General features: G+C 42.3%; 1 protein-coding gene across 2 annotated transcripts in view; it reads left to right on the top strand.

Annotated features, from left to right (window-relative positions):
• Positions 1 to 20158, top strand: part of scube3 (signal peptide, CUB domain, EGF-like 3) — a 68620-nt gene extending 48462 nt beyond the window's left edge. For both annotated transcript variants that reach the window (XM_079176495.1, XM_079176494.1), the window contains 16 exons: positions 2808 to 2924; positions 3980 to 4102; positions 8230 to 8346; positions 12662 to 12784; positions 12934 to 13050; positions 13153 to 13248; positions 13371 to 13487; positions 13915 to 14076; positions 14563 to 14766; positions 15077 to 15238; positions 15338 to 15505; positions 15610 to 15771; positions 15858 to 16055; positions 16176 to 16328; positions 16930 to 17009; positions 17256 to 20158. In XM_079176495.1, the coding sequence (XP_079032621.1) occupies positions 2808 to 2924; positions 3980 to 4102; positions 8230 to 8346; positions 12662 to 12784; positions 12934 to 13050; positions 13153 to 13248; positions 13371 to 13487; positions 13915 to 14076; positions 14563 to 14766; positions 15077 to 15238; positions 15338 to 15505; positions 15610 to 15771; positions 15858 to 16055; positions 16176 to 16328; positions 16930 to 17009; positions 17256 to 17408 (2252 nt within the window). In that variant the 3' untranslated portion in view covers positions 17409 to 20158. The remainder of the gene's footprint in view (positions 1 to 2807; positions 2925 to 3979; positions 4103 to 8229; positions 8347 to 12661; positions 12785 to 12933; positions 13051 to 13152; positions 13249 to 13370; positions 13488 to 13914; positions 14077 to 14562; positions 14767 to 15076; positions 15239 to 15337; positions 15506 to 15609; positions 15772 to 15857; positions 16056 to 16175; positions 16329 to 16929; positions 17010 to 17255) is intronic.
• Positions 20159 to 20164: the final 6 nt, after the last annotated feature.

Below are 20164 nucleotides of genomic sequence, written 5' to 3'. Positions count from 1 at the left end.
GTCCTAGTTTCTGTTTTTTTTTTTCCTCTCTCAGAAATAGAAACATTAGGAGCAAAAGACATATTTAGCATTCTCCTTTATTAGTTTCTTACTGAGACCAACTTTGTGTTTTGCTTTCACAGTTGCGCCCCCAGAGAACATCAACAAACTGTTCTCAGTGGTTTATTTTCTTATTGTGTGGTTCATGTTTTTGAGGGAGCATTCAACCTCAGAAATTCAGACGGGTTTGTGTCTGATAACAACTGCACCTTCTGAGAAACCTTACTCTTAACTGCATGATTGCTGTTTGGTCAAGAAAACACAGTATTTTTCTCTTTTAAACCAAAGCCATTTATTCTCGGGGATCGACACCCGCACTCACCCGCTGACTTGTTTTGTTTGCGGCCGTCATAAATGGCTGATGACAAGTTGTTTGTAAACAGTCCTTATGTAAATCGAGAAGTGCTGCAGCAAGAAATCTTGTGGCTTCTGTTCAAAGATAATGTACACTGTCTGAACCCGTCTGTATGAAACATACACTGTGTGGAGGCTCAGCATTAGACCAAACACCCTACACGTCATAATGCCGAATATTTACAAAAGTCTGCCCACTGTTACTGTAATTGCGGGTCCCAACCCGGTGCACTGTAGATGTGGCTGGTGTGAATCCAAAACACACAAACCCACACACATACCAGAGCGTGTGTCTCTCCCCTGTCTTCACAAAACCATAATGTCAGGAATATTTCTTCTTTGCTCTCTTAACACACGATCGTTACAGTTTGGTGAGATGGCAGGCTGACTAAGCGTTTTGGAGGCATGTCCTGACACCGTCTTATCGTCTCGTCTGCCAACTGTCTCTGCTCACACTTTGCAATTATGTGAACCCACAGTGCTATCAAGCCTGGCTCGGGACTGAGGTATTGACTGGAAGCAGTAATGTCAGACACACGGCCATATCTTTGCAAAGTTCGCTAACATTGGCCTGCAAAACGCTACTGGTCGTACTCGGGCTACCAGACCAAGTCAGACTGTAAAACTGCTGAATGTGTTGAATCTAGAAACAAAATGCGCTTTACGCATTATAATCAAGCACTCCTATAAAGTGTGTCATTTCAGGTTGAAAACATTTGACAGCTAGAGGTTCACTTTTAAACCTTTGGAAAAAATGTTTTAACCTTAGAATAAAAGGCAAATAGTTTTAAGTTAGTTGATAGTTATGTCTTGTATGAATCATGACAACACTTACATTCAAACTGCATCGACAAAGGGAAGCGCCGGCCAGGAGTTGAAACCAACCGAAAACATACACAAAGGTTTAAGAACAGTGTGACAAATGCAGCTCATGGCCATGTAACCTAAGACAACCCGCCTCTCATATTGTTTGCAATGTTCACTTCATCCATTCCAGGTTGAAGTCATTTTTCATGAAGTGATCATGAACTTAATTTCCTATTAAATACTTAATTGAGTATTGACTTACCCTGGTATAGTACATTAATGCATCATGTTCCGCCTTCAGCAACAACATCCACTAAACTGTTTTGAACTGTTGTTTATCAAACAACTATAAAACTTAAAATTGCATCACTGTAAGCACCTGTTTTGCTTTGATGCATAATTCCATTCTACAGTTTAGTTTTTTTTTAATTTAGAGAAAGAGCGTTGCAAAGTTGTATGATGGCTGCTGCAGGCAGTGCAGCTTTAGATTTAAGTGAAGAGGATTCGGTGTTTCCCCAAAGGGATCCTCGTTCGCTATAAAAAAATAAACCAGTGCAGCTGCATTCCCTATTTAGTGCCACGTGTGAGCTGCCATCTCCCTGCTAGTTCGGAGTCTTCGACTGGCCCAGTTGGGCTGGCTACTTTTTTAACAGCGCTGCCAGCCAGCATCCTCCGAACCCATTAGAGAGATGAGATGTCCTGTGTGGATGACCAGTTGCCTTACAGCAAGTTAAAGTGATGTTCCAAGTCGCAAAAGGCTTTTTTTTAGTTGTTTTTGTTTTTTGTTCTGAAGTGTGTGAGGCTTTCTTTAAAGCTGCCAGAAACTATTAAGGCACACACCGGTCTCCTTTATGTGAGAACACATGTATCCTGTGCTGTTGCTTAAAATGAAAGTCTCAGTGAAATGTGTCACCATCTGGAGAAGAGACCTCAGCTATCCTGTCTTGACTGACTACCTCCCTTTTTTTTTTCAAAGCGGTCTTGCCAACACGGGGGCAAGGTAGCTGAAATTGCTTTTTTTTATCCCCAAAATGCCTGGAAGGTTTTGTCAAAAACCAGGAAAAAGTGGCAGTTTTGTCGCATCTGTCTTGAAGTGAAACCTCTGCCCTCATGATGGAGGGAGGACAGATGCCCTGCAGTACAAAGGACTCTTGGAGGTCGTAATGCCATTTGAACAAAGAGAAGCAAACATGCGCGCACACACACACACACTTTACACATAGAGAAAATGTGTGAAACCCTTTATTTGGCTGTGTTTGATCTAATATTTCCTAATGACTGTCCCCTTTCATTATTCACAAGCATCTTCTCAATTCCTTTACTCTTAATCTCATCCAGCTGCTGCATTTCTTTTCTCTTTTCTTGTTTCCTTCTTAACTCTTTGTTTTCTACTGACCGCCTGCTCTGCTTCTCATTGTTTGGCTCCTGTTGGACACTAAAAAAATAATGCGGAGTATAATAGCGTGCCTTCAGATTGTTGCTATAATACCATTATGCATATTTGCTGTTTTGCTGTTCTGATGGGGGAGAAATAAGTAGGTCAAGATAGCATCTACGGTGTATTTCTCGATGTGGGGTTTGTCTGACTGTGAGTTGTTTCCCTGCAGAGACCTGTGCAGTGAACAATGGTGGCTGTGATAGCACATGTCATGATTCAGTGACGGGAGTCCGCTGCAGCTGTCCTGTTGGCTTCACTCTGCAGCCGGACCGCAAGAGCTGCAAAGGTAAAGCGTCACCATGTCTCACCACACCTGTCACCAACTTATTCCCCAGCTTGTCGTGTTGCCACGTCGGAGCTTCTTTGTCCCCCTGGAGCTCGCAGGAATTATCAATTAACGTATGCCGTCCTTGTTAACAATCGAAAATGATATAAAAAATAAAGGCACACTACTGACTGTCAGAGAGTTAGATGACTTTGGAGAGAATGAGGACGATCTGAGTTTCCAGGCTCGCAATGTTACACTAACAACTCTGATAAAAGTACATATTATATTGGTTTGGTTTTAGACGCAATAAGAAGAAAACAAACTAAGGCAGCTCTGGCGCAAGAAAACGGGGACTTCTGTAGAACAGAGACAAGGATGGATCAAGGAAGGGATTATTTTATTCCTCTTCAGATGCATTTATTTCAACCAGATGAGGAAGACTCCCTCAAGAGACGGACGCCTCATTTGTGACGATGATTCAGAATTAATCAGAGCCGCTGCCAAACTTGCCAAGGCAGAGCACCATCAAAAGCGAGGATGAACACATGATGAATTGATTGGGTATTGGCTCCAGAAATGAAGAGCAGAGTAACCGGAGGGAGACGGACAATGATGATTTAGAGTTCTCTGCCCTGAGGCTTTGCTGTGTGAGAGCTGCGTCCCATTACAGCCACAGACAAACTGACTTTAGCCCTTCTGGGGGCCGGTAAGGAAATCCCTGAAGCTTATTTCCAGTTTCTGCAAGACTGTCACGGACGTATTCATCCTATTTTGGAATAGTTCTGCACCATTAGCTAAGCTGCCTTTGTTCTTGTATCTCGTCCTCGCTGTTCAGATTTAACAACTTTTCATGAACTCCTGTTAAAGCTTCTATAATCATCAGTATATTTATATCAACAATGGCTCACATGGCTACGACTCTGCAGATCCCCTCATCTTTACGGAGCTTGAAAAACACACTGTACATTTCCAGCCCGGCACCAAATGGAGGACAGAGTTAGCGACCAGCTGCTGAACATTGTGGAGCATTTAGCAGATATTTTTATCCACTGTTGGTGATTTTCTGTTCACAGACATCGATGAGTGCCGTCTCAACAATGGGGGGTGTGATCATGTGTGCCGAAACACAGTGGGCAGCTTTGAGTGCAGCTGCAAGAAAGGCTACAAGCTGCTGACCAATGAGAGGACTTGTCAAGGTAGGTCGCCCCTTTTGAACCAACAAAGTTTTCTGCAGATGCAAACCAACCTCATCACTTTCTTTCTTAAACATAGTGATTTTTGTATTGATAACTGTGAATGGTAAACCAAAAAATGTCCTCCAAATAGCACAAAAATATGCTCCCTCCAGCATGCAGAGAAGCCAAACCAGGCCTCTCTGACTTCTTTGTCTGTTATATTTGGTGGCAGCCATCGCTCAGCAGGAGCTGGGAGGACGAGCTGCAGAACAAATAAAGAGTTTGCCACGGCCGAACACAGGTGTGGGGAATTAGTGCTGCAACTCTTAAACCTCTGGTTCTTGGAGGAATAAAGCCACTACAGAAACATCTGGTGAAAGAAGACAGGCAGGCTAGGACTGTGGTGCCGAGCTCAGCCTCTCTCCGAGTGGAAAAACAGATGACACGCTGTTTTTTTAATTCTCTTTTCTTTATTGATGTGGTCGATCAACATCCAGCCTGGTACACATCAATGTCATGATTGGTTTTAGAATTGCTGCACTGAATCACACCACTCTCTTCCCAGTACACAAACATCGTATGTGTTCAATGAATAGAAGACACTGTGTCACTGGGCTTTGCAGCCACTTTCTTGTCACTTCAAATCTATTTTTTGGCGGGACGCCTTTCTCTCAGTATTCAGAGCAGAACAATGCAAAGTTTATTTTGCCATAATAACTGAGAAAATGTGGTGTGTGCATGAAGGAATGTAAAATCACAGTTTGTTTTCCGTGGCACCGTGCCTTAACCCACTCCGTCATGTGCTGTTTGGGTGCACACGGGCAACTTGGGAACAGTGTTGTCCTTGTTTGCTGCTGTGTGTTTTGTCTGGAGTGAAGGGTTGTGATAAAGCTCACCTCTTGTTGAGTGAGGTGTTGCCAGGCTCACACACACTCCACACTACTGTCTGCCTCTTATCCTCTCCACTCATTCCATTCATTTTTCTCACCCCTGGAACGAGAGCCAGGCAAAATAAAAACAGAGTGCCTCTCAATAGAACTTTATCTGAATGATTTCTCCCCTGATTCTGGGGTGGTTTGCCCCTGGTGTTGGTATTAGACTATGTGATTAAAGGGGCACTCCGTGGATTTAGTATTGCAATTCCATAAAGTTGTGGGATTCACAGGAGACGGATTGGAAAAAAGGTCAAAATCAGAGCAGCAGGAGCCGAGCTATTCTGACTTTTAGTCCCTTTTGTGGAAAGCTCCAAAAACACTGGATTTCCTATAATGTAATGCGATACAATATATTTGAGTGAACAATTCCTTTACAAACAAGGATAATTATGGTATTAAATGGTCTTGACATGTGAGTTGGAAAATGAAAATGTACTCACTCACTTTTAATACTTTCTACAATCATTTCCAGTTGTATTGTAAATCCCTGAAATGTATGAATAAAACATCCGCAAAGACAAGCAGAGATGTGGAAAACTGTACAAAGTGGTGCAGCCTGACTGTACTAACCTTTAATTTAACTGTCTTTTAGTGTCTTTTATGAGACCATCCCTCTCAGTTTATAATGCAGGATTTCAAAAAAAATGGAAGCTCAATTCAAAACGACCCTTTTCTCATAGTTGACGAAACTCCTCCAGAGCCATGCATCTGTGGAGTGCCCTTTTTTATACACATAAAATAACCCCATCATGCATCCATTATGAGCATAAACTGGCAGATTAAGAAAATGAAGGGTGACCTGCAGCAAATGGTACAGTACTGCAGTTTTGTTACTAAGGGCTCGGTGGTGTGTCGTGGCCTTCTGTGACACTTAAATAGACGTTTGCTGTCTCCACGAGGTGTTGAGATGTGTAAACTGAACTCTGGGTTTATCTTGGTTTAAACAGTCATGGTGTTTCCCTGCTGTCAGTCGACCATGGCCCATGAATCAGGATGGGGCACGTCTGCTGAGCCTCTGTCAGCATTCCTCCTCCCTCAACAATCTCCTTCTCGCTCCTAATCCACATGAGGGCACTCGGGGAGATGTTCATCAGTTGCCATGTTTTCTCCAGAAGGAACATTTTGATAGAGCTCTTATCTGTTCCGTATAAACAACAGTGAACTTTTCTAAGTTCCAGTCAACCTCATTTGCCTCCTCAGAATGTAGTATTGAGCAAGGGCGGAGGTTAAAGTGAAGCACTGAGTCCTGCTGACACACAGATTTGTGCTCTGCAGTGAGTGGGCAGATTAATAGAGGGCAAAGAGAAGAAGTAATTGATGGGAGCTCTGGTCTGTTATTTCTGTTCGCATCTCTCTATGTTGCCCTGCACGTACACGTACATCACCTCAACCCACTGCATACTTCACTTTAGCTGCCTGATAAATAAGGGTGGTACTGTAGGAGTCCCAGATGTCTTCACACATCTCCTCTGTGGCGCAGCACAACACAAAACGATATAATGATAAGTTGCAGATCGACTTCTGGCGTCACTTACTGCAACATTTTTTGAGGGTAAACTGAGTCACCGCACCCATTTCCCAGAGTTTTTTCTTTTTGACTCTTCACTTAAAAAGTGTGCTGAGCAAAGTTTACGCTCAATATGCCAAAAACAATCACTTTTGCAATGCCTCATACGGCGTGTGCAAACCCATGCTGCTCTCATCTACCGCTGCTGTCACGAATCTCCTGGGGCCACCAGAGGGGACGAAACAGCGAGGACTGAAAGAGAAAATTCAGCTTATTCAGCTTTATTTGTGATAACTTTTGACTCTCCCATATAGAACCAGTGCATCAGGTTCTGAAAGATCATTTAGATGTTCATTTAAATAGGTTTTTTTTCTGGAAAAGTGGATTCTTTTTAATGGTTTTTAATGAGGTGGAGTTGAGTCATCAATTAATAACTTTTTTCAAACATTTGAACGGATCTCCTACAAAGCTGCTCTCACAGCATGCTTTGCCATATATTAACCTCAATGACTGTCTTCACTGGTCTGCACCGAGTTTAGCTGTATATACATGAAGGAATATGCCCAGCTTGAATATGTGAATATTTTGTGCAATTCCATGCAAGATTTGTGCAGACATTTATCCGTCTGTCTTTTTGGTGTCTTCAAGGTAACCCATTATTTAACCGAACTCCTGTAATTGCTGTGAAATACCTGCGTCAACTGTTTAATGGTGGCTGGCGCTGCCTCATAACTCGGAGGAGGTTCAGATAATGTGGATGAAAGCAGGTTCTTCATGGGAAAATCCTGGGAACCGTTTCTTAGATTAGTCAATTACAGTAGACATCCAGCGAAGTCGTAGCACATCCCCATTGTCTCCCACCATGTGCTGCCTGGGCTTGACTTAGATTTCTTGCTGACATTAAAGGAAACCTTGATCATCATAAAACCATCATCCGTCTCCTGTAGCTTCATGTATCAATCTGTCTGGTCTTTGGGCCCCATGACATTTTTAGCGACTTATCCGGATGCATGTGTAAGAGAGCAGAGAATCTTAAAAAGATAGGACTGGGAGGTTATATGAAAGGCTAAAAGACATTACTGGCAGGAAGGAAGGAGATGTAGCTGTATGTATTTGCAGGTTTGACGAGGATGTCTGGGTCAGAAGGACCAAAGACGGTAAAAGCAGACGTCTTCCTATCTGCATCCGACATATTTATTTAAATACTGCAATGATCACTCTTTTTTTTTGTAAATGATTTTAAACACATGAAATCCATATGTCCTCAGAACCAACGAAAGAGACGTCACATTATGGGGATTCTAACAATACCGGGTGATTTATGGTATGGTTAAGAGGAGAAAAGGGAAAGTGATTGGCAGGTTTTATGAGCATAGAAAACGGCACTTCAGCTCCTATTATTAAGCCGAGAGCAGATGTTCTTTTGACTCCTGCTGTGGTCGCTTGTTATTTCAAAAATACTTTGAAAAGTCCATTTCAGATCATCAAAATGGAAAACTGAATGACAGCAGGAGGTCAACCACTTTACCTGGCACCAAACAGAAGATGTCTTGCTTTCAAAGGATGCTTTTTTTTTTGGTTGCAACATGTGTTTTGACCCATTATAATTCATGACAAAAGATGAAAACTGAAAAAAAGTTTTTTTTTATGTGATTTCTTTTTACTGTTTGAGAGGTTTCTAACAGCATGTCTTTCTACCTATGCAGACATCGATGAGTGCTCTTTTGATCGCACCTGTGACCACTTCTGCATCAACTCTGCCGGCAGTTTCCAGTGCCTCTGTCATAAAGGCTACGTCCTCTACGGCCTGGCGCACTGTGGGGGTGAGCCAGCACGCCTTGTGTCTTGATGTAAATCTCTCCTAGCCATTGCTCTTCCTCTGCATCCTACACCTCTTTGCTAACTACACTTAAAATACATTTCGACCGACAGTTTAACACTCCCTGCAGCATCCTGTGTATAGTAAAAGACCATAACAGATAGTTGTTGCTGATCAATTAATGCATTTTTAGACAACTGCTGATTTACTTCCAAAGCATACTCCTTTAATTTGGCATCCTACTTTTCAGCCATTGTTTTGATGGTCTTTGGTCGACTAAAGGATAGATTGCCAGGAAACTGTATACAGAGATTCATGGTCACCAGAGGATGAATCCTGAAGACGTTGGTGATCCCCTGACTTTTCCTCAAGCGCCACCATGAGATTGATTTTTCTGGCTTTGAGTGAAATTTCTCAACAACTGTTCTATTGATTACCAGGAAATTCTGTACACACATTCACAGTAACCCCTCATTTGTCCAATATTTTTGGTTTATGTCCAAATGCCAAATGTATCAACTGTATTTTGTGTTTAGTGCTAATTAGCATGCTACCGTGCTATAATAAGATGTTGAACATTATATACATAACAAAATACCTGCTCAACATCAGCATGTTAGCATGCTGGTTTTAGCATGTAGCTCAAAGCACTGTTGGGCCTAAGTACAGTCTCACAGAGCCATGAGCCTGGCTGTAGGTTCGTATTCTTGTTACATAATGTGTGAAAGTCAACATCATTGATCAACTAGAAAGGTAATCCATCAAAGTGAACATTTGGTGTCTCTTTCTTTTTTCCCCTTTTTTAAATAAAGGTTATTCCAATATCTGACAATTTTGAGTTGCCTTCGTAACAGCAAGCTATTCATACAACATTATGGTTTTCAAAGATTCTGTTTATTTTTGTTGTTCATCTTTTCACCCTGTGACTCTGCATGTCACAGCTTCCTTAAAAATAGGAACATTGAGAAGTCCCTGCATGCAACTACATTCTTGTACAATAACTAAATGACCCTGATGGATTATCTTTCTCAAGCCAGTTTTAAGTCTCTGAATGTAGATTTTTTTTAATTGATTAAAATGAGCGAAAACAGGTGGCGGTAAAATGAATCTAAGAACTTTTGCTGCACTTGGCAGTAACGTGAAGAGTTGGCGATTTGTGCTGTAGTTACATGAAGGTGGAGGTGGAGTATGACTGTGTTCATTAAACATTAGCAGGTACCTACAGTACTCTGGTGTGGAACAGATAGCAGAAACAGCCTTTGGTGTCAGAAGGAGGTGTGTGGGGGCGCGTCAGATCTGCCTTGCAGGCAGCAAGAGGCCCGCCAGAGCACATCAGGGTGTTGCGGCGGCCCTTTGATGGAGTGTGTATCACCAGTAAGAATCTACTGCTGTCTCCAGCGCCTCAGGGCCTCACGGTAGTTCTGGGAGAGACGGAGAGAGACGGCATATGCACTTGAAATACATAGCTTTGCAGTGATTTGTTCTTTTTTTTTTGTGTGTGTCTGTAGTTTGACAGGTCGACTGATCTGGAATGTTGCAACAGAATGTAGAATAAGCAATGAGACCAGAGAGCATTAACATGTAGATGTATGATATCATGAGGTCTGCACAATCAGTAACACCCTCAAAGAGTAGAAAATGGGACCATCTTAATGCAACGTGCCGAATTGAGGACTAGTGCATGTTTTACCGCTATTTCTCCCCATGTTTCCTGTCTATATTTAGTATAATAAAGGTAAAAAGGCCTTGAAAATGTTTGTTTCTTACTATGCAAGAGCCACATTCAATATCATTTTATTTATATAGCCCAATTTCACAAATTTGCCTCAGAGGGCTTTACAATCTGTACTACGAAGGACATCCTCTGCCCTTGGACCCTCCCGTCGGATAAGGAAAAACCCTTTAAGGGGTTGAAAAATAACTTCAGGGAGAGCAACAGATGAGGGATGCTTCTCCCAGGATGGACAGAAGTGCAAGAGATGTCATGTGTGCAGAATAAATGACAAAATAGATTTACAACAGAGGAAATCCATATGAAAGAAAGTACATATATTTATAATGAGAGTAGTAATATCAGAAGTAATATGAAAATAATTACTAATAATAAAAGCAGCTGTGGATATAATAGAATGATGATGGTAGCAGTAATAATAATAGAAATATGACTAATAATAGTCGCTGTTTCACATGCTGGAAGTGGAACATCTGTATTAGTATCATGCAATCCATTGAAGTGTCCCAGTAATAAACACCTCCTTTATGAAGCTCAAGTAATGCTCAGCTGAAACTTGAGTCGGAGAGATTGTCGTGATGCTGCTGTGCTGAGATGTCGTGTTCTCTCGTAACGGGTTGCTTTTATCTCATCCACCCCTGTATATATGGTTGAAGTGCACACACACAGGCAGCGCTATTAGCTGACAATTCAGGTAATGAAAGTACCAGAATTGGATTTGTAGGGCTTTTTACTCACATGATGGACTGTGATCACGTTCTCACAGCAGCAAAGACAGTTTAAAGCTGGAGCTTCAACAAATCTGCTTTGAAGTTTGGATTCGTACGTGAGCTGCTGAAAGGAGAGAAGATGGTCAGGCGTAAGTGACTCCCGGTTCCATTGAGAGAGAGAGAAGGTGATGAATGATTTCCTCTCGCTTTTCATCGGCGCTGTCAGAACTGTTAGATAACCCCAGAGATTTATGGCGCTCCCTGTTGTACTTTTTCACTCCTGACCATAACCGAGGTTATGTTATTCCACATGTGGTTTATCAACCGACATATAACTGCCAACAATCCAGAAAGCGGTGCTCAGTGTTTAACAATAGACTCACCCTAAACAAACCCAATTAGGTCAGTGACCTGCTGTCAAGCATTGTGCCGAGGCCTGTCAACATTCCTCCCAAGTGAGCGTATATCCAGCCATTCTCCCTCTCAGCTAGAAAAACAATCCGCTCATTTTTGCTGAACTGGTAGGAAAATAGTTAGACTCGAAGCCGTTGGGCCTAAATGCTTTGTAATTCTTTTTTTAATTTACCTCATTTGATCCAACCAGCATGGACCTCAACAGAAGGCTTTTTTCTAGTACTGACAAATGTATGTTTACATAGATCTAAGAAAAAGCATAAATGTAATCCCCCCCCTAAACCTCACAGTTTAAGTTGATATCTTATCTAGCTGTCCAGATTGTGTTTTAGGAAAATCCCTCTTAAAGACTCACACTACGATGTTTGGACTGGGAGTTTCTGATGTTGATGATTCAGCACACAGACGTGATTACAATTTGAGGATGGCAAGATTTCCATGAACAAACCGTCACGAAATTCCTCTCAAATTACACAAAGCCATTGTTGAGTCTAACTGTCAGTTTGTCGTCTTTTGTTTTCCTTCCCCGCTCATCTCTGCTCTCTACTGTAAAAGCACGCAAAGAAAAAGACTTTGGAGGATATGTCAGAATACAACAGTATTTGGTTACGTTTCAACTATGGCGAGAACAAAGAAGTCGAAAATAACGATTGCTGTTGATGAGTTGCGCTTCCATCAGATATTCATTAGAGCTCTTTGTCCTTTAAATTGAGTGCTTTGATGCAGAGGATAAGCAAGCGCACCTCTCACTGTGCTTCCAAGCAGCTCTGGCAACACATTGCTGTTGATGAAGTCATCATCCTCTTCGGGGAGTGCCGTGGCACGCAGACTGTTTTTATTCAGGCTGACTAATTGAATAACACAAGAAAGAGCATTTATATATATCAGCAGGCCAGATCGTCAATCACTGCCATCATCTCCGTCTCTTTCCCCGGTGTCTCCGACGCTTGTCCGCATCCTCGGCTCTGTCCGCTGAACTCATTTTCTCTCCGGCGTCAATGGCAGCCGTCCTGAATCTGTATCCCGGATGCTTTTAGTGGTTTCAGCTCGACGTGTGTTTGAAAAGGTGATTGCAATTTACTGCTCACCACAATTCTTCCACGCTCGAGAGTAAAGAAGTTTTGAACATGAAGTTGAATGTGGCAACACAGAGACGAAGAAGGACTTCTGTTTACACGCAAACACATTCATCTTCCTAGAACGTGACGGGATGAAGTGACCTGACCTCTCAGGAACTCCTCATTCACAGCTCTGCTGTTTCTTGATAGGCCAGTTTCGCTTTTGCTTTACTCAACTAAATTGACTCCAGATCTTTTTTAACTGGCCACATTGTTTCTCAGGGTTTCTGATTTTATAATGAAGAACCATTTTCCTCCTTTTTAAAGTAGGTGTGTACAATTTGTCCCGGTGAAACTTACTGGTGTGTCCACTAAAAGTCTTTATGTAAACGTGTTTATTCACAGATATCGATGAGTGCAGCATAAACCATGGAGGTTGTAAATTTGGCTGCGTCAACACTCTGGGGAGTTACGAGTGTACCTGTCCACCAGGGTACAAGCTGCACTGGAACAGGAAAGACTGTGTTGGTATGTAGCAGCACTGCCCCCCTGTGGCTAATTCACTGACTCACACTCAAAGCACTTTCCTCGTACCAGTGCCTGCATATATTTCTCTCACTCTCTCCGCTTTATTTGCCTACAGTGTGTGATTCTCTGCGGGTTTTATTTTCCCTCAGAGTTGATGAAATGTGCTGTTGGACTGATGGCACCAAAGGCCACTCTGACCTGTAGCAAGACGGGCAAGAAAGAGAGCTGCTCTCTCACCTGTGCCTCTAAGGCTCACTATCTGGCAGGTATGTCACCCACAGTGAGCGTGCAATCACAAAACCGATGTCAATTTTCATTAAACATTCTCCAGACTTCATTTGTTTGTGTGTGTGTGTGACCTTTTGCAGAGTCTGATAGCAGCTACTCAGTCAGTTGCGGTATCCCCATCTTCAGAGGGAAGTCCCCTGCCAGGCTCAACTCCAGCAGTAGTCAGAGCTGCATAGGTTCGCTGCCCTCCAGATTCCTATAATCAAAACCCTTTTTAATGATCTGTCTTTGCTGTGGCAGCAGTGTGATGTTGCCGTCGTGTGCTGCCTCCTACCCACTGTGCTGTGTTTGTCTGTAGAGACTTTGGCCCCTCCAGTGAAGCAGACGGCTTCTTTCAAGATTAAAAACGCCAAATGTCACCTGCACCCGAAGCTGACCGGCAGGACGGAGGACAGAGGACGGACACTTGGACCAGGTCAGTGCTGCTGTGTAGATATGCTATTATTTATGGACATTTAAAAGGGTATAAGGTATAATTAAGAGCTGAAACAATGAACTGAATATTTAAAATGGAACTTTTTTTAAAAGGAATTCATTGTTTTAATCATTTTTCAAGCAAAAATGCCAAACATTCACTGGTGCCAGTAAGATTACAATGTGCATTTTTCACAATTTTCTGACATTTTATAGACAAAACAAATAGTCGATTAATGGAGAAAATAATTTGCATCTTTCAAAAAAAGATATACATATAAATAAGTTGCAGCACTTGTATAACTGCTAATAGTGTATCTGCTGCCTTTGAGTCATACTTTCCAAAGAATTATAGATCTTACTCTCAAACATACACTCACATGAATTAGTATTTATTGCCGTGTTTGTTGGTATCCCGTTGTTCACAGGAGGGGGGCAGCCCTGCAGCAACTGCCTGGTGACATTTGTCAACCTCAAATGTGACTCCTCTAAGAAAGCTAAAGGGCGACGTGCTCGCAACCCCGCTAACAAAGAGGTGACGCGTATTACGTTGGAGCTGGAAGCTGAGGTCAAACCTGGAGACACTACAGGTCAGTCATCGAGTTTAATACAATGTCTTTGCAGCAGTTACTGTCTGTGTTGACCTTGTGATGATTTGTACTGTACAGCCAACAGATTATTTATCATTCGTCAAAGCTTGCAACCTAATATACAGTCAGTGGCGTACATTTACTGAAGTACTGTATTATTTGTTAGCTATCTACTTCTGCCTCTTTTTAGGGAATATTTTACAAACAATAATTTGAGAGCTTTAGCTGCTAGTTACTATTTTAAATGATTGTGATGTTTGTACTGTTAGTTGGACAAAAGAAGTATTGTGAATCTGTCGCTTTGGGCTTTCTGACGGCATTTCTTACTAGTTTTTAGAAACCAAACAACGATCGATGTTTCGTGCACGAGAAAATAATCCTCGTATTAATCCTTACTGAAAGTGATCATTAGTTGCAGTCCAATACGATCAGGATCTGCTGTGTGCTTGTGACTAAAACAAATGTGTTTCATTGGACCATAAACAGGGAGTTGCAATCTCAGCTGCCTGAGGCAGCGCATGGAGAAGCAGGTAAAGACGTATATCAAGGCTCTGAAGAAGTCCATCAACCAGGAGCGCTTCCTGATCCGAGTCGCTGGTTTGGAATACGAGGTGGCCCAGAAACTTCCCCAGGCTACTCCCAGTCAGGAGAACTGTGGCCCGGGCTGGGAGAGGGACAGCGGACGATGTGGTAAGACTGGAGAGCTGGACTGGGAGCCTTGGATGAGCTAATTTACTGTGATGTGATGTTATTGTCATCTCGAGACACTCAGTGTTTAATTTATTAGGCACACCTTTACATTGTAATGAAGTCAAATACAAGTGTTCAGCCATAAAGGCTGCTATTATAATGCCTGTACTAATAATTTAAAGTTTACTGGGTCATGTTCGTAACAAGTGTATCAACCAAAGAAAACTGAGTTCAAGGTTTGCGGGGTTTTTTTACCGATTAAACTGACGTGAGTCCTCTCTGACCGGAGCCGTTGTGGATATTCTCTCAGTCAGATGCTTGTCGGGGTCTTACTACCATGGTGAGCAGGAGCGCTGTGTCCAGTGTCCACCTGGCACTTTCCAGGAGAAGGAGGGGCAGCTGGCCTGTGACCTCTGTCCCGGCAGTGACGGCCACGGGCCAGTCGGGGCGCGAAACATCTCCTCCTGTGCAGGTAGCCTAGTTCCTGTTTTCAATATTAAACATGCACTTCTGTTAGTTATGTATTCCTACTCAGTAAACCGTCTCTCCATGGTCTACTAATCAAATCCAGGCCAGTGTTCAACGGGGTCCTTCTCCAGCGACGGGTTCAAACCTTGTCAGGCGTGCCCTCAGGGCTCCTACCAACCAGATTTGGGGCGGACCCTGTGCTTCCCCTGTGGGGGAGGACTGGGCACCAAGCGGGAAGGTGCCAGCTCCTTCCATGATTGTGAAGTCAAAGGTCAGCTTGTGCCGTTTTTATGCAGTCAAAGAAGAAGAAAATATACTCAAATCATTTTGCAAAACCTTTCCCAATTAATATGTGTATTCATTTCTGCCCTGCAGTTCAGTGTTCTCCAGGTCATTACTACAACACCACAGTACACCGGTGTATCCGCTGCCCAGTGGGGACGTATCAGACAGAGTTCAGACAGAACTACTGTATTACCTGCCCTGGGAACACCACCACTGATTTTGATGGTGCCACAAGTGTCTCGCAGTGCAAGAGTGAGTATGAAAATTACTGTTTTATGTTTTTAAGATTTCACAGACGTGAGCTGGAGCCTAATTTGTTTTTGTTTGTGTTCGTCTAGACAGGCAATGTGGTGGCGAGATGGGCGAATTCATGGGTTACATTGAGTCACCCAACTATCCTGGTAATTACCCCGCTAATGTCGAGTGTATTTGGAACATCAATCCGCCCAGCAAGCGCAAAATCCTAATTGTGGTGCCGGAGATTTTCCTGCCCTCGGAGGATGAGTGCGGAGATGTGCTGGTCATGAGGAAGAACTGTAAGTGTCTCTCGTTCCGGTTAATGCTTCAATAGAAGTCCAAATTAGTATTTATACTGTGTATAATTTGCACCGTACAAACCCGATTAGTCACCATTGTCTTGTGTGTGCCCCTTCAAGGGTCGGCTACATCCATCACCACCTACGAGACGTGCCAGACGTACGAGCGGCCCATTGCCTTCACAGCTCGCTCCAGACGTCTCTGGATTAACTTCAAGTCCAATGAGGCAAACAGCGCCAGAGGCTTTCAGATCCCCTATGTTACTTATGATGGTACGAAGTATTCTCATTCATTACACAAGCTGTATCTCTCTCTCTGCCTCTGGGCCCTTTTCATGCATAACGCTGGCGACAGACGTCTGTCTGTACGTCTCATTCTCACGAATGCGATGGAGGGAATTTCTTTTAAATTTTGCTTTTATGGCCAACGAACGTGCTTTGTGAGGTCACAGTGACATTTGTCTACCAAATTCTAATCAATTGAACCTCAAGAAATTATGTGCTAATTATGACAATTTCATACAAATGTCTAATAGGATGACGTGATGACATTTTGGACAGGCATGGACGTAAAATACAACCTGACTGGTTGGCAGATTGGTAATTCTAGCGATGACATAACATATTGTGACTTTGACATGTAAAGTGTAAAATACAAATAACTAAAATAAGGAATAATTTAGCAAACATTTGCTAAAATGGGCCAAAATCATCTACATTGTTAGACATACCACGAGGTGAGAGGGGAAATATGTTACTCTGTACTTTATAACTTCACTTCCGGGACTTATCCGACCATTTCATTTAAAAAGCGTTTCTCAGAATTTCATGTTGTGACGAGCAGTAATTGTATCTTGTGTTTCTATAAATTCAGAGGACTATGAACAGCTCGTAGAGGACATAGTGCGAGATGGAAGACTGTACGCCTCAGAAAACCATCAAGAAATCCTCAAGGTTAGTGGATTTACTTCTTACTGCGTTTGTCTGGCTTCTTTTCTTGATGATACTCGAGACCACCTGGGAAAGGTGGTTTTTCGGCCAAATAAAGATGTTGCTAACAAACACATGTACTTGCATTAGTCAGAAAATACTGAAATGATGTGCTTCTCGGCATAGTTTCAAATGTTATTCAAAAGGATTATTAAGGACGAAAATATGCATTTAAGTGTTGCGTTTACATCTGTCTGTTTGTCCCCACAGGATAAAAAACTGATTAAGACTCTTTTTGATGTGCTGGCTCACCCAAACAACTACTTTAAGTACACCACTCGGGAGTCCAACGAGATGCTTCCTCGCTCCTTCATACGCCTCATAAGCAGCAAAGTGTCCGCTTTCCTGCGACCATACAAGTAAAGCCTAAACAGCTGCTGAAGCACGGGATTGTGACCCCCCCTCCCCCCCCAGACCTCCCTCTCCACGCCATCCCGCAACTCTTACAGGACTTAAACACAAACATACCAGTACGTTTACCCTCTCTTTATTTTCCATAGGCTTTTGACAATAAACACTATGCAGACCTGAGAAATAATGAAAATTTGTGTTTTAGGTTTTTTGTCAATCTCCATTCAGCGCAGGTCTGCAATCCCGAGCTCAAGCATTTAGTGGGTATGTAGAGTATGTGAGTGGGTTTGGTTTCTGTTGTGCAATGAAACCACGAAAAGAAAACAATAGAAACGCCCATTCCAGACAGTAGGAGTGACGTTTTGTGAGCGCGGTTTGAGCTTGATAGAGCTAGTTATTGCATTTGCTTAAATGAGTGGTCTGAGCTCCAACGCCTACCATTAAGTATGACTGTAAGTGTTGTGCAAGTGTTGTGTAACCCCCTAGTTCCATCTTCAGTGTCTGTGCGCTGTCCTCGAGGAGGAGCGGCTGTTAAATTTGTGTCGCAGCTACGTTCCAGGTCATTCAAAGCCTTACTATATTTGAGCTCTTAGAGCAGTTTCAAGGGTTTTACTGTTAAAACAGTTCATGTTTTGTTCCGTCTGTCTAGACTGTACCAGCGAATTTCCAACCATCAGATCATTTCTGTTGCTCTTTTGTTTTTAAGCCAACTTCAAGCAAATACAAATATCAGTCCAGGAACATAGTGGACATTTTGGAGATGAATAACAAACTAATAATTGAGAGCCACAGAAATGCGATCGTGTGACGTCTAGTGGAACATGTCTCAGAGAGAGAGAGAGCGAGAGAGAGAGAAATGTCTTTGAGGGACATTATGTTTGCTGCTGCTTTTAAAAAGGTCACTTTAATTCTTCAATCTCATATTGTCTTTCTGATGTACTCTACACACCAATAGTCTCTAGGTTTAAAACTAAAGGAAGCTCCGTGTCTGAAACACTTAGTTCTTACACAGTAAGTTGATAATGTCACATTGCCTGTCTGTAGACTACCAGTTTTATTGTGTTTTTATTTCAATCTTGTAAATAATGAAAATAAATTAGACGAGGGTTGAATTCTTCAATCCTAAATTTCGTACGCAGGAGCCCCAAAATTACTTTCTGCCCTTCATGTCCCAACCCGTCTCAAATCCAAAGACACCCAGTTACTCCCTTTGAACACCCCACTTGCATTTTGTTCTGTCCCAATGAAGACAGCTCTTCCAAAGACCGCCCAAAAAGGACGGGTCACTTTGTCTTGTGCACTAAATTTAGAGCCCGTCATCCTACTTAAGTACAAAGTGCAATGAATGAAAAACACATCGTACATTTCACTTACACCCTTTTTGTGACCCACAACAAAGCTTGTGAAATGTGATTTAGGCTGCATTCTTGTTGAGACTCATTTTATTAAATATTTATCAGTCACTATGGGCAGAAGATGTTTAAGTTGCAATGTGTAACTGCTCTTATTAAGAGAAATACAAAAACAATGTAAAGTCTGTCAAGAAATGTAATAAAAACGGAACATTTGGTGTGTAAAAAGAAAATATTGTGATTTCAAAACAGCGACCGAAAGAGTCAAATTATTTAAAAAATCTAACACGTTAGGATCTTCCAAGTAGATAAAGGAATTGCTTGACATTTTTGGGAAATACGCTTATTTTGCTTTCTTGCCAAGAATCGTATGAGATTGAAACAACTCTCGTCGGACAGATAGCTTAGCACAAATACTGGAAACGAAGGGAGACAGCGAGCCCCGTCTCTGTCCCAAGGTAACAAACCGCGACTACCAGCGCCGCTAAAGCTCACTAGTTACGAAATAGCGTTTTAATCAGTGGGGTGGGGGTTATGTGTTGCATTATTTTATAGCTAGGACATTACTGGAGTCTCTGTTTGCCTAGAAACCTCAGTGACTCCAGAAGGACGCTCAGCAAGAAAGGGAATAAATATCTCTCAATATGTCTGGACTAGTCTTTAGTCCCACCATTCCTAAACCCTTAGCTCCACCACTTCAGTCAAATTGGTATAGATGACTGCATGATGATTATCCCAACACCTTGTCAAATTTAATTGAGTCAACGGTTCGGGGGGGGGGCCCCATTTGTGTAAATAAAAATAAGTGGTACAGGATATGAAGTGTATCATCTCAAACTCTTATTAAGTAAGCTACCCAAACTTTAGGATGACAAAAGGGATTTTGACCACATTGTCAAACCAGGGCGATGCTGGGCCAAGCCACGAAGAACTCACGTCAGGTTCCTCTAGACGGGTCAATGTGTCCGCGTACTACAGGCCGACGGGCAGCATCCCCAGTGCGCTCCCTCGGCCCACATGCCCCAAAAATTCCCCCTCCCACCAGAATCGGCTTCTTTCCTGCAACGTTCTTTTTTTTTGTGTTAATTGTTGCCTTTTTAACGAGAGTTTGCTATGATGTATCATAGAGTTGATAATGATATTTGCACTTGAATTGTTATTGCTCATGTAAAGAAATGTCTGGATTTTGTATTGTCTTTTTAAATGAATGGAATTGGTGTTCTTATTTTCTTGTAGCTTGTTTGTTCATGAAATGCTCACTCACCGTTTTAGTCTATAGAGATGATACATAACATTATCAACTGTAAAAAAAAAAAGAAAAGAAAAAGAAGCTATGTACAGAGGTGAATGAACCAGGTTTGTACTTGTTACTAGCCAAGACACTTATTGAAATAAACATACTGTACTTCAGCTTCA

Source organism: Pholis gunnellus, assembly GCF_910591455.1.
Source record: "Pholis gunnellus genome assembly, chromosome: 2".
Lineage (NCBI taxonomy): Eukaryota > Metazoa > Chordata > Actinopteri > Perciformes > Pholidae > Pholis > Pholis gunnellus.
This window is presented reverse-complemented; position numbering and strand designations above follow the sequence as displayed.